General features: G+C 43.5%; 1 protein-coding gene across 3 annotated transcripts in view; it reads right to left on the bottom strand.

Annotated features, from left to right (window-relative positions):
* Positions 1–24,431, bottom strand: part of CPED1 (cadherin like and PC-esterase domain containing 1) — a 486,680-nt gene that overhangs the window by 246,128 nt on the left and 216,121 nt on the right. For all 3 annotated transcript variants that reach the window (XM_069764871.1, XM_069764872.1, XM_069764873.1), the window contains 3 exons: positions 21,959–22,026; positions 10,909–10,938; positions 8,886–9,072 (listed from right to left, as the gene is read on the bottom strand). In XM_069764871.1, the coding sequence (XP_069620972.1) occupies positions 8,886–9,072; positions 10,909–10,938; positions 21,959–22,026 (285 nt within the window). The remainder of the gene's footprint in view (positions 1–8,885; positions 9,073–10,908; positions 10,939–21,958; positions 22,027–24,431) is intronic.

Below are 24,431 nucleotides of genomic sequence, written 5' to 3'. Positions count from 1 at the left end.
CATTTTTCCAAGATCCTAAACGTGTTATGAGTGAGTATAAATTCTATACAGTTACATATAAAATTGATATAATCTAGGTTTTTGTCAGTTTGTTGGAGTATATTGTAAATGGCTTTAATAAGTCTTGTGTAGAGACTCAACATCGTTAGCTGTAAGAAGAAATATCATCTTGTCACTCTTTGTACTGTACTACCCTTAAAAATGTGCTTGTGTCTTTGATATAAGACGGGACATCTCTTAGGAGGGGTTGCAAGAGCCAGTCAACTTATTTAGACAGCAGCTCTGTCAAAGATCCCACTCCAGAGATTATAGGGCGTCCTGGACGAGAGGTGACAGATTTATGGATTTTCAGAATGAATTATCAATGTGGTTTATTAGGGGACTCGTGCAATAGTTTTTCTGCTTTTTTCAAAGAGAGAACACCTAAATCTACCTGTTTTTTTAAGAAAGAAAGTTTATATTTAAATTTGGCGGTGGGGTCATAGCTAAAAGGGGTATATGTGCTGTTATATGAAAGTTGTCTCAAAGATTCTTGTTTGTAGTAATCCTTTCTCATTAGAACTATATTGCCCAACTTGTCCACTTAATAATAATAATAATCTTTATTTATATAGCGCCAACATATTCCGCAGCGCTTTACAGTTTAACAGTTTCAAACACAAAAGTCATAAGTAACAACGTTAACAATACAATAATTAAAGCAAAATACTTGACAAACCACTAAATCTTTCCTGTCTTTTAATCTCTTTAGTGCAAATAACTTCCCTTCACTCAAATTCGGGGCATCTCCAGATATATTTGAGCATTGATGTCGTGCACCAGTAAATCATGGAAAAGGTTAATAGCATTGCCAGAGGCAATAGGGGCAAATAGATAGAGGGAGCACTTCCTACAAAAGACTTTACATGAGTTTCTTTCTCAAATACCAGTGAAATTTCACTCTAAAAATTTAAACTAAGAAGTAATGGAGTGTCATTAGCGACACTGTGGTTAGTGGAGTTACCGACTCTAAAGTCCAGAGGACCAACCGGTCACCTACAACCAAGAATTGATTTACCTAATTAAAGAAGAATCATTTCAACTGATCACCAAGTGCCACTTTTCATTGCTTCTTTGATTGGACTTGGTATGATGCTATTTTGTTCCCAGTGAAGCACCGGTGTCCGAGAAGCTCTTTCAAACTGCTAGAATTGCTGCAAGGTTAATAAGGTATTTACTATGTTGTTTGGTGTTGGTTCCTTCTACTTCTAGCTATACAGTGATTCATGTACTGACTGTGGTTCTGGTGCTGGGTGCATAAACTGACATAGGTTTTGGTGCTGGATTCTTGTACTGGTAGTGGTTATGATGCTGGATTCATGAACTGACTGTGGTTCTGGTGATGGATTTATGTACTAACAGTGGTTGTGATCTCATCAAAGCTTGGAGTTTTGAGATTTTGAGGAAAATTGGGGAGTTTGTGCTCAGTTTTTGATCCAAAAACTCACTGTAAGTTAGGTTTTGATTATCATCAGTTTTTTTTAGCAGAAACTCTCCAAATCCTCCTCAAATATGTACAACTTGATTCTGTTAATGTTTGCATGCACTGATAGTGGTTATGGAGATGTATTCATGTAAGTGCCCTTTACGTTTTTTTTATGTCCCTCAGAATTGATTCAGTGTGACAACGTGGCCATTTGACAAAATATGTTCTGCACTCCTGTTCTACAAGAACTTTCATGTACAAGATATACAGAAAAAAAACCCAAGTATAGACCTGGACCGAAGTTTATAGCTAGTGTTTATTTTAACAATTATGAAACATCTAATTGATATAAATGCTCCGAAAACACAATGTTATTGCCAGATAAAACTTTTTTTCAATTGCGTATATTATTTTTGTTTTTTTGAATCCCATAGTTTAAATGAACACAAAACAGATTGGCAAATTGATTAACCTCTTCTAAATCTTTAGTTGCTGTCGTGCAAAATGTAAGCAATATTAGACAAACATCAAAACTGATGTGGAAAGCATGTTAGTGAATTAATTGCCGCATTTGCTGAAAAAAGTGAAAATAAAATGCCTTTCAATTATGTTCTCAAATTAAAGAATTAATGACAGCATGACAATGATAGCAAACTAGGCAATACGCATTTGTAAAAAAAATGCACAACACAGTAGTTGAACAATAGGTAAAGTGTTGCCTATTTCTCTCCTTGTATTCACCTCTAAATCGTAACTATTTTGCAGCTGCTGCATGGCATGGAGTGCTGTTACTTAGCTAACTGTATGGAAATGTTGTTTGTGTATATGATCAGGAATGGATGTGCCAAAAACAGATTTATAAGCTACATATAGTACTGGCAAGTAACAATATATATGAACATTATCTGTTTTTGAAAACAGATGAGATGATAAAAAATAATTTTATTTTAACCAAGAACATGCTCCAGACATTCTCATTTCAATATATATTATTTCAAATATCTTGTTCTAAGTTATAACTAAAAAAATAAAAGCATTCCATATCTCACAATAGTCTTTGATGCCGAACTATAGTTCTTAATAATGACATGGCTTCTTAAAGGGTTATTCTCAAGTTGTGTCTTGTGCAGCACACAGCACACTTTCACTTCTTTCTTGTTATGAGGGGCAGGCAATCCTTCTTGATTGACAGCTCTAGTTCAGTACCTTTTTTCCACTGCTAAGCTCCTGCTACTGTGACATTAATGGTCTGTCAGTGCTTGTTCTGAAGTCTGCACTGTTATAACTATGAATGCATGTAGATCTAAGCAGGGCCTTTGAATAAGTATATGGCTTGGGACAGTAAAAGCAGTGGTTATGAGAATTTATCTTGAAACTAACCATAGTGGGGGCTGTGGATTGTGATTTTGCAGGACTGATAACAGCAGTTCTGGATCATAAGCTGACAGAGAGGGTGAGGTAAATATCGGTCTAACGGCTCATCAGTCTCCTTGGCACCAGTCTATGCACTATTGAAGATAAAGATAAAGTTCTCATTGTATGAGAATGACAGCAGAAGGGAAAGGCATGTTTATTGTCAACATGCAAATTTTTATGCTGTGTATCTAAGAATACCCCTTTAAGAAGAGTCCAATTAAATACTTAATTGTAATTAAATTATTAATAGTCAATATATGCTCATTCAAAAACTGACAACATACCATGTAAAAGTGTGAATGTAGAGAATAGAGATAGCAACATGTTAGGTACTGATTAGGGCCGCTCCCTGAGCACCCAAGCTCAGAATATACACTGCTCAAAAAAAATAAAGGGAACATTAAATCCCACATCCTAGATATCGCTGAATGAAATATTCCAGTTGTAAGTCTTTATTCATTACATAGTGGAATGTGTTGAGAACAACAAAACCTAAAAAATTATCAATGTAAATCACAATTATTATCCCACAGAGGTCTGAAGTTGGAATGATGCTCAAAATCAAACTGGAAAATGAAGTTACAGGCTGATCCAAATTCAGTGGAAATGCCTCAAGACAAGAAAATGATGATAATAATAATAATCTTAATTTTTTATAGCGCTAACATATACCGCAACGCTTTACAGTCTGCACACATTATCATCGCTGTCCCTGATGGGGCTCACAATCTAAATTCCCTATCAGTATGTCTTTGGAATGTGGGAAGAAACCGGAGTACCCTGAGGAAACCCACGCAAATACGGGGAGAACATACAAACTCCTTGCAGATGTTGTCCTTGGTGGGATTTGAACCCAGAACTCCAGCGCTGCAAGGCTGCAGTGCTATCCACTGAGCCAATGATGCTCAGTAGTGTGCGTGGCCTCCACATGCCTGTATGACCTCCCTACAACACCTGGGCATGCTCCTGATGAGACAGCGGATGGTCTCCTGAGGGATTTCTTCCCATACCTGGACTAAAGCATCCGCCAACTCCTGGACAGTCTGTGGCAGTAGCGTAGCTATTGGGGGGCAGAGGGTGTGAGCGCCCTGGGCCCGGAGCTCAGAGGGGGCTCACCCAGAGCTACACTAATGTAACTGTATTGGTGCGTGCAGCACACCGATCCAGTTGCATTCTGCAGTAGAGCAGGGAGATTCCGTTTCCCTGCTCTGCCGCTATGGGGCCCCTGAGTAGGTGGGGGCCCTGGTGCCAGCAGTGGGCCCCCCACCCATCACCACAAGGTCAGCTGTATCGGCATTTAGCCGATGCAGCTGACCACATTGATGAGGGAAGGAACGTGCAACGCTCCTTCTCCCATCACCCCCCTGTCAGCGTCTGACGTCACCGACGCTGACACTGACAGTGAGTGCAGTGACGTCACCACCAGGCGCCTGCTGTCAGAAGATGAGTGGGAGCTCGGAGCAGTGGGATCACCGCTGGAACAAGGAGGAAGAGAGATGACTATTTATTTATTGTTTTTTAATGGGGGATGCCTTATACTACAGGGTCTGCCTATAGGGGTACTGTCTCATACTTACAGGGTCTGCCTATAGGGGTACTGTCTTATACTACAGAGTCTGCCTATGGGGTGTTGCCTTATACTACATGATCTCCCTATTGGGGCACTGTCTTATACTACAGGATCTGCCTATAGGGGTACTGTCTTATACTACAGGTTCTGCCTATGGGGGTACTGTATTATACTTACAGGGTCTGCCTATAGGGGCACTGTCTTCTACTACAGGGTCTACCTATGGGGTGCTGCCTTATACTACAGGATCTGCATATGGGGGTGCTGCCGTATACTACAGGGTCTGCCTATGGGGTGCTGCCTTATGCTACAGGATCTGCCTATGGGGATACTGTCTTATACTACAGGATCTGCCTATAGGGGTACTGTCTAATACTACAGGGTCTGCCTATGGGGTACTGCCTTACACTACAGGATCAGCCTATGGGGGTGCTGCCTTATACTACAGCGTCTGCCTATGGAGTGCTGCCTTATAATACAGGGACTGCCTATGGAGTCCTGCCTTATACTACAGGGTCTGCCTATGGGGTGCTGTCTTATACTACTGGGTCTGCCTATGGGGGTGCTGTCTTATACTACAGAGTCTGCCTATGGGTGCTGCCTTGTGCTATAGAGTCTGCCTATGGGGAGTGCATTATACTATATTGAGGACTATGTGGTGCATTATACTATATGGAGGCCATCCTACAGTGTGGGAATTACAGTAAGGGGGCCATCGTACAGTGTGGAGATTACAGTGAAGGGGCCATCATACAGTGCTGGAGCCATCAAACAGTTTGGAGACTACTAAGGGGTCAGTATACTGTGGCTGGTACTATACAGTGAAGGGGCATTATACTGTGTATAAGAGAGCATCATACTGTGTATAGGAGAGCTGTACAGGGGGGAGACTTGGGTCATTATGAAATGTAAAGTGGGCACTTATTGTTATACGGGAACTCAGGTTACTGTGACTATTAAAGGGGAACACGGGGCAATATTACTTTCTAGGGGCAAAATGTGGGCTCTGTTTTCTAGGGCATTTGCACCCAGTATTACTATATTATAGAGGGATGCTTTAGAATTTAGAGGGCATAGAGAATCACACAGCAGGTGCAGTAATAGGAACACATACGGCAGCAGCGACTCAGTATTGGGGTATCAGGGGCAGTAATTGGGATGCATACGGAAGCAGCGGTTCAGTATTGGGGTATCAGGTGCAGTAACAGGGACATAAGGCAGCAGCTGTTCAGTATTGGGTATCAGGTAGAGTAATAGGGACACATACGGCAGCAGCGGCTCAGTATTGGGGTATCAGGTGCAGTAATAAAGACACATACGGCGCCAGCGGCTCAGTATTGGGGTATCAGGTGCAGTAATAGGGACATACGGCAGCAGCGGCTCAGTATTTGGGTATCAGGTGCAGTAATAGGGACACATACGGTAGAGTGGCTCAGTATTTGGGGTATCAGCAGGATGAGGAGTTTGTGCAGGTTGGGAATAGATGGTGATGGGTCTGGAATGTGAGAAGTGAAACGTGTCTCTGTTGTATTCTCTGCAGGTGAATTGTTGCTGGAAGAAGTTGTCATGTCGGTCTGGGCCAGATGGAAAAGACGGAAAAAGTGAATGATTTCATCAGAAAGGACGTCAGCGGTAAGTCATTATCTGTAACTGTACAGTGATCTCTTATATGTTCTGTAGGGCTGCTATTTACCACTGACCATATGGTGATAATATCTATGTTGGTCTTTGTATAGAGATTATCTTCAGTAACAGCGCTGTCATCTGCTGAGGTTCTCCACCACTATTAGGGTGCATCACCCAGTTGTAATCAAGGTTACCTGGTTAGGGGCTCACTTAGAAGTTTTGCCCCCACCCGAACCAAAACTCTAGCTATGCCTCTGATCTGTGGTGCAACGTGACGTTGGTGGATGTTGCGAGACATGATGTACCAGATGTGTTCAATCGGATTCAGGTCTGGGGAATGGGCAGGCCAGTCCATAGCTTCAATGCCTTCATCTTGCAGGAACTGCTGACACACTCCTGCCACATGAGGTCTGGCATTGTCCTGCATTAGGAGGAACCCAGGGCCAACTGCACCAGCATATGGTCTCACAAGGGGTCTGAGGATCTCATCCCAGTACCTAATGGCAGTCAGGCTACCTCTGGAGAGCACATGGAGGGCTGTGTGGCCCTCCAAAGAATTGCCACCCCACACAATTGCTGACCCACTGCCAAACCGGTCATGCTGAAGGATGTTGCAGGCAACAGATCGCTCTCCAAGGCATCTCCAGACTCTGTCACGTCTGTCACATGTGCAGAGCGCTAGTGGCGAATTTGCAAATCTTGATGTTCTGTGGCAAATGCCACCATGTGTTCTGCACAGTGTTGGGCTGTGAGCACAACCCCCATCTGTGGACGTCGGACACTCAGACAATCCTCACGGAGTCGGTTTCTAACCATTTGTGTAAACACATGCACATTTGTGGCCTGCTGAAGGTAATTTTGCAGGGCTCTGGCAGTGCTCCTCTTGTTCCTCCTTGCACAAAGGCTGAGTTAGCGGTCCTGCTGCTGGGTTGTTGCCCTCCTATGGCCCCCTCCACAACTTCTGGTGTACTGGCCTGTCTCCTGGTAGTGCCTCCAGCCTCTGGACACTACGCTGACAGACACAGCAAACCTTCTTGTCACAGCTCGCATTGATGTGCCATCCTGGATGAGCTGTACTACCTGAGCCACTTGTGTGGGTTGTAGAGTCCGTCTAATGCTACCACAAGTGTGAAAGCACAACCAACATTCAAAAGTGACCAAAATATCAGCCAGAAAGCATTGGTACTGAGACGTGGTCTGTCGTCTCCACCTGCAGAACCACTCCTTTATTGAGTGCGTCTTGATAATTGCCAATAATTTCCATCAGTTGTCTATTCCATTTGCACAACAGCATATGAAATTGATTGTCAGACAGTGTTGCTTCCAAAGTGGACAATTTGATTTCACAGAAGTTTGATTTACTTGGAGTTATATTCTGTTGTTTAAGTGTTCCCTTTATTTTTTTGAGCACTGTATTAATAAATTAAAAGTTATATTGAATCTTTTCCAATTAACCTATATATCAGTTTACATCTTGTCAAAAATAAAAAATCCCTGCACACCAGACTGCATACTAAACATTAAAGGCCCTCTTTAAAGCAAAACCTTTGCTAGTAGCCTGCATTAGACTGACTGTGTTCTGCAGCAACACTATCTCTGTGACAGCACTACAGTGTGTCAGCACCCCATAAACAATTTACACCTTTAGTTTCTGACTAGATGCCATCAAGTTTCCTGTATTTTGGCAAGTAGGTTCACGTTTAAACTTGTATATTAAGAAATTGTATTTACTATTTATTTAATATTTATATATTTATTATATTTGTATTTACCACCCTTGCTTGGTTAGTCTGCAGGTTACTAGTGTTCTGAAGCTGCCAGGTACCCACACTAAGTGACCCACTGCTGGCAGGAAATGAACTTCCATTCTAAGGCTACTTTCACACTTGCGTTTTTTGCAATGCGTCGTTTTGGGCAAAAGACGGATCCTGCAAATGTGCTCGCAGGATGTGTTTTTTGCCCATAGACTTGTATTAGCGACGGATCGTGACGGATGGCCACATGTCGCGTCCATCGTGCGACGGATCCGTCGTGTTTTGGCGGACCATCGTCACAAAAAAAGTTCAATGTAACGTGTTTTTTTTCCGTCGCATCCGCCATTTTTTACCGCGCATGCGCGGCCAAAACTCCGCCCCCTCCTCCCTGGACTTCAGAATGGGCAGCGGATGTGTTTAAAATATGCATCCGCTGCCCACATCGTGCACAAATTTCACAACGTGCGTCGGTACGTCGGCCCGACGCATAGCGACGGACCCGTACCGACCCAAGTATGAAAGTAGCCTAGCCGACAGCTTTGGGTTTTCAGTCACAGGTGCGGGCCAGTCATGGCTTCAGTCACCGTTCACTATCACCGCAGTGCATAGTGGGTGGCAGCTGTAACTGCTCCCCGCCACTGACTGACAGCCGGCTCTAATGATGATCCACCTGTCAGGTAGTGGTGGGGCGTAATTACAGCTGACGCTCACTATGCACTGATCTTTTCATCCTGGCAATGGGGCTCTCTGTGTGGAGATCGGGCAGCTTTAAAGTGATATTAACCTGCAGATTAACTCCATAGTGCTTTTCACATGACAGTTTCCCTTCAATGTACTCAGGGATTTTGCATTTCTATGTAAAATAAAAATGCAGCTTGACCATAAGAAGAATTATATATTATATCAGTATGTGCATTTTCCTTTACCGCTGCTGCATGGGACTTCTTAGTATTTTGAGCATATTCTAAATATTAAATCTAAAATAGTGGAAGCTAACAAACAAAAAACAACATTTTTTCTTTTTTTTCTTTTCACTTCTGCTATCATTGCTTACCGTGGTCCATTCTTGTTATCCAGGTGCACTTGGCTATTGCAGTTTGCAGGCTCTGCGCCAATTTCTACTGACACTACATCAAATGGCAGCTCTGCATAATAGTCTTTTATCTTTGGGTTGAATTCAGGAGTCAAGTCCAGAGGTGGATAGCTGAAGATACGACTGATGTAAGATAGTGTATCATTACCTGTTCCAAGACACAAAGGAGTGATGAGTTGATATTATAAGAAATATAACATGGCTTGCCATCATTGTTTGTGGAATATGGCAATTAACCCTAGCAGGTAAGACATAAGTAAGCTATCTGCAAAACAGCAGCGATATTTACATATAAACATACCATCATGTATAGGATAAAACAAGAGAGAAAAACTAAGCAGCAAATATTTTTCTATTATAATTGTACAGATAGACATATACTGTCCATCAGTGCAATAACTTAAAGAGGTATTCTCAAGTTTAAAAGTTATCCCCTATCCGTTGGATAGCGGATAACTTCACAATCACTGGGGGGTCTGAATGCTGGGACTCCCACTGGCGATAAGACCCATTGAGCTTATGATCCCCAAGTGAATGGAATGGTGGACCATTATGCATACTGCAGCTCTATTTATTATTTATAGGATCACCGGAGATAGCAGAGTGGTGTGTTCAGCCGGTCTTCAGCTCTCCTATAAAAATGGGACCAAAAAATAAAAAAATACACATTGCACTATGCATGTTTATTTTTGCACACCTGCTTTAATAGTCCAATTTGCTTTCTGTACATGTACCTATCTAACCAGCATTTCTTATTTCCTTTTGGCAAGGTTTAATAATTGGGGTTGAAAAGATTGTTAAAATTTAAGATTCGTATAAAATATGCGGTGAAAAAAAGTGGAAATAGGAATGGATAGGATAGTGAAAAATAAAAAATGACCTATAACACAGCAAAGAATGTGGGGGTCACTAGAAGCAGTAGAAGCATCATCACCACTGGCTCCAGCTGTCCAAGCAATAGTATAACCAAGTGCAGGCCACAATTGACCTCCTTTGCCCCTTGAAGCATATTAGTGGGGTGGCAACAGAGTGCATTATGGCACATCACTTATCTCAGTTAAAGCAGGATGATGTTACCTCTAACAACGACACCATCAGTTTGAGTGCTCTGCACAGAACTGTCTGTCTGATCACAAATGACTAAGAGGGATCATTTTTCAACTATGTTATTAAATAGACTGTTGGTTATCATCTCTTTCTATGGCGGGGTAACTTTGATATTACTAAGGCTGTGTTTGTGTTAAAGATATTAAAAAGGGTGGGATACAGTCCTATGAGACCTAAGAGTATTTCAAACTTTTCTGTGCTATTATCTGCGATTTGCGGCAAACGTATTCACTGTAAAACTAATTTTTTGGAAAAACTTGCTGAACATGCCAAATTTGAATTTCAAAATATTCAATGTTCTCTGGTGCTGCTGACCACTGGGCCACCATGCTGCACACTGTGCTGGTTCATGCCATCAATCACTCTACTGTTCATGCCCTTGATTGTACTACTTTCTGCAAAAATATTCAAACTGGCACAAAAGTAGTATCACTTTTCCCATGGACAACCTGTCAAAGGTCAACATTAATTTTCTAATGTTGGATTTACAATAAGGTTCAGCGTACCATTTTTCTGTTATAACTAAGGACTTCTACAAAAGAATGCATCCTATAGTGGATACAAATGGCGCCAGAAGGGCCTCATTCATTTTAATGGGGTCTGTTTGGTTTCCATTATGATAGCTATCATTTTGCTTTTTGTACCAGCAAACATGATGGAACATGTGACTGAGCATAATAATGGATAATTTAACGCAAGTGTTAACCTGGTCTTATCTGCACTGGAAAGATTAAAGCAGAACATTGTTTTTTTCTCCCCCCAGAAAAAAACACCACCTTTGCCTACAATCTTTGTTTAGAATGTCTGATCAGTCCCATTCATTTGATTTCAGCTTATTTCCAACAGACCATAAGTTGGAATATCACACTATGCTTACCATTACTGCAGTTTACCCACTTTCCTGTATCTGCAAAAGTAAAAAGTACACTAATAAATCTATTAAATAATCTTACAAAAGTTACTAAATACAGAATGATATACAGTATAATATGCGGTATGCATAATACAGTTTAAAGCGCAGTAGACCAAGGTGTTATTTATGCATTTATAATTCCCAGTCCAGATCATCTTTGAAGTGCAAACTGTTTTAAATAAATCAATTGCTTTAGATGTCTAACCTAGGGTTGAGCGAAACGGATCGGTCATTTTCATAAATCGGCGACTTTTAGGCAAAGTCGGCTTTCATGAAACCCGAACCGATCCTACAGTGGGATCGGCCATGCGGTACACGATCAGAGCGCCAAAGTCGCGTTTCATATGACGCTGTCACCGCCGTTTTTCATCCAATGAAGGAGAACGCAGAGTGTGGGCAGCGTGATGACATAGGTCTCGGTCCCCACCATCTTTGAGAAGGACATGGCAGTGATTGGCTTGCTGTCTGTGGCGTCACAGGGGCTATAAAGGGGCGTGCACGCCGACTGCCATCTTACTTCTGCCGATCTGAGCATAGGGAGAGGTGTTGCTGCAGATAGTCAGAAACAGGGACAGAGTTAGGGAGGAAATATAAACCCCCAAACCGCTTGTGCTGGAGCGATTTTCACTGTCCCACACCACCTTTTTGTGCAGGGACAGTGGAGGTCGTATTTTAGTGCAGCAGCTGCATAGCTGTGTGCACTGTGCTGTGCAAACCAACTGCTTTTTTTAAAGCAAAATTCCTGTTGCTCCTTTCTGCACAGTTACCTATCTTGTTTATTTGTCCACATTTTTGTGTTAAGCAGTCCTTTTTATTGCTGCCATACTTGTCCTGAGCTCATTGTAGGGAGCTTGTTTTTTTTTTTGTTTTTTTTATTTTTTAAAATAATAATTCCAGCCACTTTCTGGCATGTTCATAGTGTTGTGTTATACCACTGGGCCAGAGTTGTGGTTCTGTGTCTCCCCCCCCAAAAAAAAGGGAGATTAAAATTCGCACACAGTGTATATTCTGCTGTACTGCTAGTGGGTCATATATATCAGGCAGCCACTTTCTGCCACGTTCATAATTTACTGTTATACCACTGGGCCAGAGTTGTGCTTCTGTGTCTCCCCCCCAAAAAAAAGGGAGATTAAAATTCGCACACAGTGTATATTCTGCTTTACTGCTAGTGTGTCGTATATATCAGGCAGCCACTTTCTGCCACGTTCATAGTTTACTGTTATACCACTGGGCCAGAGTTGTGCTTCTGTGTCTCCCCCCCAAAAAAAGGGAGATTAAAATTCGCACACAGTGTATATTCTGCTTTACTGCTAGTGGGTCATATATATCAGGCAGCCACTTTCTGCCACGTTCATAATTTACTGTTATACCACTGGGCCAGAGTTGTGCTTCTGTGTCTCCCCCCCAAAAAAGGGAGATTAAAATTCGCACACAGTGTATATTCTGCTGTACTGCTAGTGTGTCGTATATATCAGGCAGCCACTTTCTGCCACGTTCATAGTTTACTGTTATACCACTGGGCCAGAGTTGTGCTTCTGTGTCTCCCCCCCAAAAAAAGGGAGATTAAAATTCGCACACAGTGTATATTCTGCTGTATTGCTAGTGTGTCGTATATATCAGGCAGCGACTTTCTGCCACGTTCATAGTTTACTGTTATACCACTGGGCCAGAGTTGTGGTTCTGTGTCTCCCCCCCAAAAAAAAAGGGAGATTAAAATTCGCACACAGTGTATATTCTGCTGTACTGCTAGTGGGTCATATATATCAGGCAGCCACTTTCTGCCACGTTCATAATTTACTGTTATACCACTGGGCCAGAGTTGTGCTTCTGTGTCTCCCCCCCAAAAAAAAGGGAGATTAAAATTCGCACACAGTGTATATTCTGCTGTACTGCTAGTGTGTCGTATATATCAGGCAGCCACTTTCTGCCACGTTCATAGTTTACTGTTATACCACTGGGCCAGAGTTGTGCTTCTGTGTCTCCCCCCCAAAAAAAGGGAGATTAAAATTCGCACACAGTGTATATTCTGCTGTATTGCTAGTGTGTCGTATATATCAGGCAGCGACTTTCTGGCACGTTCATAGTTTACTGTTATACCACTGGGCCAGAGTTGTGGTTCTGTGTCTCCCCCCAAAAAAAAAAGGGAGATTAAAATTCGCACACAGGGTATATTCTGCTGTACTGCTAGTGTGTCGTATATATCAGGCAGCCACTTTCTGCCACATTCATAGTTTACTGTTATACCACTGGGCCAGAGTTGTGGTTCTGTGTCTCCCCCCCAAAAATGGAGATTCAAATTCTCACACAGTGTATATTCAGCTGTACTGCTAGTGCGTTGTATATCAGGCAGACACTTTCTTCCACGTTCATAGTGTTGTGTTATCCCACAGGGCCAGAGTTAGGGTTCAGTGTCTCCCCCCCAAAAATGGAGATTCAAATTCTCACACAGTGTATATTCAGCTGTACTGCTAGTGTGTTGTATATCAGGCAGACACTTTCTTCCACGTTCATAGTGTTGTGTTATCCCACAGGGCCAGAGTTAGGGTTCAGTGTCTCCCCCCCAAAAATGGAGATTCAAATTCTCACACAGTGTATATTCAGCTGTACTACTAGTGCGTCGTATATCAGGCAGACACTTTCTTCCACGTTCATAGTGTTGTGTTATCCCACAGGGCCAGAGTTAGGGTTCAGTGTCTCCCCCCCAAAAATGGAGATTCAAATTCTCACACAGTGTATATTCAGCTGTACTGCTAGTGCATCGTATATCAGGCAGACACTTTCTTCCACGTTCATAGTGTTGTGTTATACCACAGGGCCAGAGTTGGGGTTCTGTGTCTCCCCCCAAAAGCAAGTTATCTTTCAGGCAAGCTACGTGTCAGCAGGGGAAGGTGGGGCAAAAGAATGTGAAATCCATGATTGGTTAATTTAAATGAAGGTTAGATCATCAACATTTTTGGTAGCCAGACGTGTCCTTTTTTCGGTCAGTATTGAACCAGCAGCACTGAACACTCTTTCTGAAAGCAGGGCAATCGAGGTTCTGTAATCCGTATTCTGGCAATTCAGGCCAGGTGTCTAGTTTAGATGCCCAGTAATCAAAGGGGAATGACCTGAGAGGGAGAACATCGATAAGGGCGGAAAAGTAGTTTGTAACCATACTGCACAAATGCTGTCTCCTGCCACTTTGAATCGATGCAGCTGTCCCTGTCGTGTCATAGTAACATAGTAACATAGTAACATAGTTAGTAAGGCCGAAAAAAGACATTTGTCCATCCAGTTCAGCCTATATTCCATCATAATAAATCCCCAGATCTACGTCCTTCTACAGAACCTAATTGTATGATACAATATTGTTCTGCTCCAGGAAGACATCCAGGCCTCTCTTGAACCCCTCGACTGAGTTCGCCATCACCACCTCCTCAGGCAAGCAATTCCAGATTCTCACTGCCCTAACAGTAAAGAATCCTCTTCTATGTTGGTGGAAAAACCTTCTCTCCTCCAGACGCAAAGAATGCCCCCTTGTGCCCGTCACCTTCCTTGGTATAAACAGATCCTCAGCGAGATATTTGTATTGTCCCCTTATATACTTATACATGGTTATTAGATCGCCCCTCAGTCGTCTTTTTTCTAGACTAAATAATCCTAATTTCGCTAATCTTTCTGGGTATTGTAGTTCTCCCATCCCCTTTATTAATTTTGTTGCCCTCCTTTGTACTCTCTCTAGTTCCATTATATCCTTCCTGAGCACCGGTGCCCAAAACTGGACACAGTACTCCATGTGCGGTCTAACTAGGGATTTGTACAGAGGCAGTATAATGCTCTCATCATGTGTATCCAGACCTCTTTTAATGCACCCCATGATCCTGTTTGCCTTGGCAGCTGCTGCCTGGCACTGGCTGCTCCAGGTAAGTTTATCATTAACTAGGATCCCCAAGTCCTTCTCCCTGTCAGATTTACCCAGTGGTTTCCCATTCAGTGTGTAATGGTGATATTGATTCCTTCTTCCCATGTGTATAACCTTACATTTATCATTGTTAAACCTCATCTGCCACCTTTCAGCCCAAGTTTCCAACTTATCCAGATCCATCTGTAGCAGAATACTATCTTCTCTTGTATTAACTGCTTTACATAGTTTTGTATCATCTGCAAATATCGATATTTTACTGTGTAAACCTTCTACCAGATCATTAATGAATATGTTGAAGAGAACAGGTCCCAATACTGACCCCTGCGGTACCCCACTGGTCACAGCGACCCAGTTAGAGACTATACCATTTATAACCACCCTCTGCTTTCTATCACTAAGCCAGTTACTAACCCATTTACACACATTTTCCCCCAGACCAAGCATTCTCATTTTGTGTACCAACCTCTTGTGCGGCACGGTATCAAACGCTTTGGAAAAATCGAGATATACCACGTCCAATGACTCACCGTGGTCCAGCCTATAGCTTACCTCTTCATAAAAACTGATTAGATTGGTTTGACAGGAGCGATTTCTCATAAACCCATGCTGATATGGAGTTAAACAGTTATTCTCATTGAGATAATCCAGAATAACATCCCTCAGAAACCCTTCAAATATTTTACCAACAATAGAGGTTAGACTTACTGGCCTATAATTTCCAGGTTCACTTTTAGAGCCCTTTTTGAATATTGGCACCACATTTGCTATGCGCCAATCCTGCGGAACAGACCCTGTCGCTAAAAATCAGCGGTCATTGCGAAATCATTCCACAACCTTGTCGTAAAACCCCTCTGTCCAACGCCACTTCGGATTTCTGCACCTCTAGCACCTCTGCCATGTTGCCCCCTGCAGCTCGTGTGAGAACCATCACCGGTGCTGTGTGCTGGGAATGCCTGAACCAAACGGTCTACAAGAGTTGCTTGTTTGGTAGCCAATATTTGACCTAGGTTCTCATGTGGCATGATATTTTGCAGTTTTCCTTTATATCTTGTATCCAGGAGGCAGGCCAACCGATTGTCGTCATCGGTCATCATTTTTAAAATGCGGGGGTCCCTTTTTAGGATACGCAAGGCATACTCAGCCATGTGGGCCAATGTTCCAGGTGTGAATTAACTGTTTCTGCTGGGTTGAGGCCCACTTTCTTGCAAATCAACATCACAAGTGTCCCGCAATAAACCTGTACCAGACCTTGCAATGCCACCAGTTTCTATTGCCACCTGAGAATCATCCTCCTCCCATACATATTCATCCCCATCATCCTCCTCCTCATCCTCTTTGTCCGCCAATTCGTCCTGTACAGTTCCCTGAGCAGACAATGGCTGACTGTCATCAAGGCTTCCCTCCTCCTCGGCTGCAGATGCCTGCTCCTTAATGTGCGTCAAACTTTGCATCAGCAGACGCATAAGTGGGATGTTAATGCTTATGATGGCGTCGACCACTGCACACCAGACAACTCCATGTCTGCCATCCAAGTGCCTGTCCGTGTATCCTCCCACAAATTTATAACAGCACGCCTCTGTTCGCACAGCCTCTGAATCATGTGCAGTGTGGAGTTCCACCTTGTTGCAATGTCGATTATTAGGCGGTGCTGGGGAAGATTCAGCGATCGCTGATGGTTCAGCATACGGCTGGAGTGTATGGGCACCCGGCGGATGTGCGAGCAAAGTCTTCGCACCTTCAGGAGCAGGGCTGGTAACTGTGGATAATTTTTGAGGAAGCCCTGCACCACCAGGTTAAAGGTGTGAGCCAGGCAAGGTATGTGTTTCAGTTCTGAAAGGGCTATGGCAGCCATAAAATTCCTTCCGTTATCACTGAATACCTTGCCTGCCTCAAGATGTACACTGCCCAGCCATGACTGAGTTTGTTGCTGCAAGTACTCCACCAGTACTTCCGCGGTGTGTCTGCTGTCGCCCAAACACTTCATTTGCAACACAGCCTGCTGACGCTTACTACTAGCTGTTCGATAATGGGACACCCCGTGTGCAACACTGGCAGCTGCGGATGGAGTGGTAGGGTGACTGCGCTCTGTGCACGAGCTTTCGCTTCTGGAGGAGGAGGAGGAGTTGCGAACGCCGTATGCCAACTTTTTCCTGAGACTGTGGGATAGGCTGAACTGTCGCACTATGGCTGCTCCCTGTGGACCCTGCATCCTACACATTAACCCAGTGCGCCGTGATGGACACGTAACGTCCCCGGCCATGCCTACTGGTCCATGCATCTGTTGTGAGGTGCACCTTTCCACTGACTGATTGCCTCAAGGCATGGACAATGCGGTCTTTGACATGCTGGTGGAGGGCTGGGATGGCTTTTCTCGCAAAGAAATGTCGACTGGGTAGGTCATAGCGTGGTACTGCATGGGCCATCAGGTCTTTGAAAGCTTTGCTTTCAACCAAACGGTAGGGCATCATCTGTAATGAGATTAGTATAGCAATGTGGGCATTCAAATCCTGTGTATGCGGATGAGAGGATGAGTACTTTCTTTTCCTAACGAGAGTCTCTTGTAGGGTGAGCTGGACTGGAGAGCTGCAAATGGCGGAACTAGCGGTGGTGGTGTTGATGGACATGGCGGATTGAGAGAGAGTTTGTTATGGTATTCTTGTTGTTGCCCAACATAGAGTCTTTCCTACCAATAACCTTGTGATTCCCTGACTGCTTTGGCCTTATGACGATACCTCTACATTTGCAGCTGGTGGTGTCCTAACCGGTGGGCTTACAGTGAGGGAAGCAATGTAGCATTGCTGACTACCTTCACTCCGAGCAGGTGAACCAACGGTACGGGATGTTTTGTAGTTAGTCCAGGCTTGCAAGTGCATGGTGGTTAAATGTCTAAGCATGCACGTTGTATTTAAATTTTTGAAGATTCTTCTCTCTGCTAAAGGTCTTGGAGCATTTCTTACAGATTTTTTGACTGATCATTCTGATCTTGGTGAAAAAATTGCTACGCTACACTCTTCCTACTATCGAAAACCTTTTCAGGCATTGTGCGCTGTGCTACTTTCACTGAATGACCACGCTCTCCTAACACTGTTTTTGTTTTTCGCAAACATTTTTGGCCTGATACGGGCCTGCCAGATGACAGCTGTTGCAATGCAGATGGCTGATGCGGATCATCCTCTTCCGCTTCTGAGCTAGTGGCAGCGGCACCCTCTTCCCCCAATGGCTGCCAATCTGGGTCAACAACTGGGTCATCTATCACCTCCTCCTCAATGTCATGTGCACCTTCCTCAGTGTCACCGTGTAAGGTGCTATAGCGTTCGGGACAGGGCACCATAATCTCATCAGGGTCACATTCTGGCTCAGTAAACTGCGAGGGCAATGTAGTGATCACAGTCAATGGAACAGCATCACAATCTAGCTGTGGCTGTGCATCAGTGCACTCCATGTCCTATTCTTCTTGTAATTGGCAGTGTACAATTTCCCTTTCGAACCCAGGCACGGTATGTGTAAAGAGCTTCATGGAGTAACCTGTAGTGTCGCCTGCTGCATCCTTCACTTTTGGTTTGGGAGAAGGACACAAGGAAACGTCTTTTTCCTGACCGGGAGCATCCACTGACGACTGGCTGCTCTTACATTTAGAACTTTGGGAAGAGGAGGCGAAAGAGCTAGAGGGTGAGTCAGCAAGGAAAGACAACACTTTTTCCTGCTTCTCTGGCTTTAAAAGCTGTTTTCCTACTCCCAGGTAAGGGAGCCTTCGAGGCCTTGTGTAGCCAGACGATGACGCAGGCTGAACACCTCCAGCCTTAGGTGCTACTGTGCTTTTGCCACTACCACGAGATGCAACACCACCAGCACCATCAGTACCAGCTGGCAACCCCCGCCCACGGCCTCTTCCACCAGACTTACTCATTTTTGGGGAGGAGACACTGAACCACAACTCATATTACACCGTCGTAATATGAGGGGCCCTGTGCCAATACCGCCGCCCACGAGAGAGTGTTCCCCCCCAGATTGAACTGTGCTCTACCACTTGCAATACTACCTCTCCTAGCTCCACCACTGTGTAGTCTGTGCGGGTAAAACCTGAAATGGCACTGCCAATATGAATTATTTGAAATGATAGATGATAGTTAAAATATACAGGGGCCCTGGCCCTGTCTTTATTATTTGGGCGTAATAACGGTGTCTGCCGCTGCATCTTTTCTTTATTTCACTGAACAAAGCTGAACTTCAACTGTTGTCCCGTTTCAAATATTAAACTGCATTTGCAGTGTTGGGTTGGGGCCTACTAACGGTGTCTGCCGCTCCTTAGTGTTCTCCTGGTTTATTTTTCTTGTGCTTCAATCTTCAGGCTTTCGTTTAAATATTTTTTATATTAAACTACATTTGGCCTACTTGGGTTGGGCCTAGTAACATTGTCTGCTGCCGCCTCTTGTTTTCCTCTACTAAACAAAGCTGAGCTTGAAGCTTCAGGCTTTCGGCCTGTAACAACAATATGAAACTACATTTGGCCTAGTTCTTGGTTTGGGCCTAGTAACATTGTCTGCTGCTGCCTCTTGTTTTCCTCTACTACACAAAGCTGAGCCTCAATCTTCAGGCTTTCGGCCTATATTTAGAATATGAAACTGCATTTGGCCTACTTGTTTGGTTGGGCCTACTAACGGTGTCTGTCGCTGATTGTTGTTCTCCTCCACTGAACAAACCAATGCCGCCTGTTTACTTCTGTTACCAATTTTTAACAGCTTTTAGCCTACTTTTTTTATTTTGGGCCTATATCTGTGTTTCCTCCTCATTCCTGCCCATTGCCCAGCCACTGCTAGATGAGTCTGCTGGTACATTGACACAGACCACTACATTCCCCTTGCACGCTACACAGCCTGAATCTGACCCTGCTGAAACTCAGGTTCCCCTTCTCGCATACTATACCACCTTACATGGGGACAAAGAGGAAGGTGCAGATGAAAGTGCAGGTTCCTTCAACAGGTGGGGGGGCATACTCGTTGGCGATGTCACTGGCACAGGGCCCCTCATAGTACGCAAAAGTGTCTCTTCCGGTGGGAGGCGCCCCCGCCGTCAATCGCAACTCCGTACTTTGAGGGGCCCTGTGCCAGTGGCAATGCGAACGAGTGTGCCCCCCTCCTTGCTCAGGATCACAGCACTTGCAAAGTTGAAATACTTACCTCTCCCTGCTCCACCGCCGTGACGTATTCCACATTTCCTGGGCCCAAGAAAAAATTGAGCCAGCCCTCCCCCCCACAACTTTAACCAAATGACCCCCAATTTTTAATACCTAACTATTATTATAAGGTTAATTAAGATTGGCAAGCTTAAGTAACAAGAATTGACGATTTTGACATTAAAATGGGCTCTGTAGGTGTTTTTCTGTCCTCCACTCACTGCCGACTTTTATTCCCCATTGACTTGCATTGGGTTTCGTGTTTCAGTCGGCCCCCCGACTTTTCGCAATGATCGGCCGATTTCACCCGACCCGACTTTTGACAAAGTCGGGTTTCGTGAAACCCAACTCGATCCTGAAAAAGTAAAAGTGGCTCAACCCTAGTGTAACCTACAAGGGTGCAGTTACCTGATTGTGTGCTATAGTTAGCTCCTTCTTGTAATGCCCAAATTAGTCCTTGGAAGTGATGTTGAAAGTCTGTACATTGGCAACTGTGAATTGTTGCCTCTTATAATCAGTAAACTTATTGGTTCATGCCCATCTTCTTTAGACATTAGTCTGGTCAACCTATAACCAGGACCCACATATCAATGCCCAACTGGAGAGGAGAGCTGGCCATCAGAGACATAAGGTGTGGCTAAAGCACATTATCTATGCTTTTCTGATTGCTGAATATTCCTCGATAACATGATGTCAGGAGGCTATATTTCACCAGTAACTGGAACTAATATTTCCACCAGTGTCCAAAACAGCCAGATCAATGTGAGTATGTAAGTGCCTGGAAATTAATATCAGTCGATTCAAGTGAACAGGAGTATGGCAAAGATGCTCCACCAGGAAACCTGTTGGTCAAGGGGACGCAGTGAGAAATGGGCCGTGGCAGGGTTAAAACCATTACTGATCATGGATTAATGCCTACCGGAAGGATAGACCATCAAGGTAATATCCAGGAAAACCATTTTAAAATATAAATATTACAACTGAAGTGTATGTGGTAGTTCTTTATTTAATAGAAAAGAACTCCAATGTAAAAAGCAAAGGGAACAGTATATGAACTACCATTCCAAAAACAAGGGAGGGATATATTAGAATCTCAGATAACAAGCCTTACCAAGCATTTACTGATCAAATGCATTTACTCATTCTGCAGTGTATGTGTTGATATTTCTATACACATGCTAGAGCACTTTAGCAAAATTCTGTCATGCCATAATGATGATCCTACCATAGTTTTCATACTCGAACAATCACATCAATTTAAAGATTCAGTGAGAAAATAAATTTGATGCTCTCCAACATTTTATCAGTAAATGCATCTGTAAAGCACAAAGTTCACACCAGTTCAGTAAGACTACGGCTCTGGAAATCATTACAAATGAATGATACCCAAGGACTAGTTTCTAAGACACTGGTTTGATTTTAGCTCTCTTAAAAACAAATAGTTATCTGAATTTGAATGGACTGAACTTAAATAAAGGAAATCTGCATTCATTTACACATCTGGATGTATAAAACTTGTGTACATGTCATCAGCAATCTGAAAAAGGGTTATACTACTGCACGCACACAGGACACCGTTACTTACAAAATCAAAAGAAAGAAAGAAAGAGATGACGAGCAATGTATGCAGACATTTCACGGAAACCTTTACTATTACTTTACATAAGAAAATATGTGAAAAATTATTTGCATTTACATATTTTTTGCTGCATATTTTTGGTTATTTTCCATCAAATGTGGACCAGTTCTCAATCACACATTTTTCCCACTAACAACCACAACTGAACTGAATTAGCAGCAAAGCTGAGACTCAAGTACCGTAAGTTCGGTTTCCATTCCTGGCAGTATAGAAATGATGTGGCATTTTGTGGTACCATTATCACTGCCTGCAGATATACTTTTAGAGAAACATACAAATGAGGGGTATGTATACGAACCTGATTTCCTTTCAATTTTTCTTGAAACAAAGGAAAATTCATTTTCTCCTTTGTTTTGAAATTTTTGCCTGCAAATAAAATTCTATAGTTAGGAAAAAAACAGCAGTGGCTTTCAAAGGTTAAAACGACAATAATAATCCTCTTGGATGTACGTAAAGGTCACAAATCAAAAATCAATCTTTAAGGACCTTTTTGCCAGTTTGCTAATGTGAAACATTTTGAAATGTCTCAAATACTTTGCACAAAAATTTTGCGATTTTTCTAATTTGTATAACAGTCACTGCCAGCTTTGAATGGGGTAGGGTTAGGGCTAGGGTTGGGGCTAAATTTAGGGTTAGGGTTGGGGCTAAATTTAGGGTTAGGGTTGGGGCTAAATTTAGGGTTAGGCTTCTTTCACACTTAAGTCGGTACGGGGCCGTCGCAATGCGTCGGCCCGACATACCGACGCACGTTGTGAAAATTGTGCACAACGTGTGCAGCAGCTGTAGTTTTTCAACGCATCCGCTGCCCAATCTATGTCCTGGGGAGGAGGGGGCGGAGTTACGGCCACGCATGCGCTGTCAGAAATGGCGGATGCGACGTACAAAAAAACGTTTCATTGAACTTTTTTTGTGCCGACGCTCCGCCAAAACACAACTGATCCAGTGCACGACGGACGCGACGTGTGGCCATCCGTCACGATCCGTCGGCAATACAAGTCTATGGGCAAAAAACGCATCCTGCGGGCACATTTGCAGGATCCGTTTCTTGTCCAAAACGACGGATTGCGACGGAATGCCAAACGACGCAAGTGTGAAAGTAGCCTTAGGGCTAGGGTTAGGGTTGGGGCTAAAGTTAGGGCTAGGGTTGGGGCTAAAGTTAGGGTTAGAGCTGGGATTAGGGTTAGGGTTTGGATTAGGGTTGGTATTAGGGTTAGGGTTGGCATTAGGGTTATGCTTGGGATTAGGGTTAGGTTTGGGATTAGGGTTAAGGTTAGGGTTGTGATTAGGGGTGTATTGGGATTAGGGTTAGGTTTGAGGTTAGGGTTGAGATTAGGATTAGGGGTGTGTTGGATTTAGGGTTTTGATTAGGGTTATGGTTAGGGTTGACATTAGGGTTGTTTTGGGGTAAGGGTTGTGATTATGGTTAGGGTTAGTGATTAGGATTATGGATCAGGTTGGGATTAGGGTTAGGGGTGTGTTGGGGTTAGGGTTGGAGCTAGAATTGGGGGGTTTCCACTGTTTAGGTACATCAGGGGGTCTCCAAACACGACAGCCAATTTTGCGCTCAAAAAGTCAAATGGTGCTCCCTCCCTTCTGAGCTCTGCCGTGCGCCCAAACAGTGGTTTACCCCCACATATGGTGCATCAGCGTACTCGGGATAAATTGGACAACAACTATTGCAGTCCAATTTCTCCAGTTACCCTTGTGAAAATAAAAACTTGGGGGCTACAATATCTTTTTTGTGGAAAAAAAAATATTTTTTATTTTCACGACTCTGCATTCTAAACTTCTGTGAAGCACTTGGGCATTCAAAGTTCTCACCATACATCTAGATAAGTTCCTTGGGGGGTTTTGTTTCCAAAATGGGGTCACTTGTGGAGGGTTTCTACTGGTTAGGTACATCAGGGGCTCTGCAAACCCAACATAATACCCGCAGACCATTCTATCAAAGTCTGCATTCCAAAACGGCGCTCCTTCCTTCCGAGCTCTGCCGTGCGCCCAAACAGTGGTTTACCCCCACATATGGGGTACCAGCATACTCAGGACAAATTGGACAACAACTTTTGGGGTACAATTTCTCTTGTTACCCTTGTGAAAATAAAAACTTGGGGGCTAAAAAATCTTTTTTGTGGAAAAAAAAAATATTTTTTATTTTCACGGCTCTGCATTATAAACTTCTGTGAAGCACTTGGGCATTCAAGGTTCTCACCACACATCTAGATAAGTTCCATGGGGGGTCTAGTTTCCAAAATGGGGTCACTTGTGGGGGATTTCTACTGTTTAGGCACATCAGGGGCTCTCCAAATGCGTCATGGCGTCCGATCTCAATTCCAGCCAATTCTACATTGAAAAAGTAAAACGGCACTCTTTCTCTTCCAAGCTCTGCGGTGCGCCCAAACAGTGGTTTACCCCCACATATTGGGTATCGATGTACTCAGGAGAAATTGCACAACAACTTTAGTGGTCTAATTTCTCCTGTTACCCTTGTGAAAATAAAAATTTGTGGGCAAAAAGATCATGTTTGTAGAAAAAATGCAATTTTTTTTTTCACGGCTCTACGTTATAAACTTCTGTGAAGCACATGGGGGTTCAAAGTGCTCGCCACACATCTAGATAAGTTCCTTAAGGGGTCTAGTTTCCAAAATGGTGTCACTTGTGGGGGGTTTCCACTGTTTAGGCACATCAGGGGCTCTCCAAACGCGACATGGCGTCCAATCTCAATTTCAGCCAATTCTACATTGAAAAAGTAAAACGGCACTCCTTCACTTCCA

This window comes from Ranitomeya imitator, chromosome 4 (assembly GCF_032444005.1).
Source record: "Ranitomeya imitator isolate aRanImi1 chromosome 4, aRanImi1.pri, whole genome shotgun sequence".
Taxonomy (NCBI): Eukaryota; Metazoa; Chordata; class Amphibia; order Anura; family Dendrobatidae; genus Ranitomeya; species Ranitomeya imitator.
Note: the sequence above shows the minus strand (reverse complement) of the source record. Positions and strands in the feature narration are given on the sequence as shown.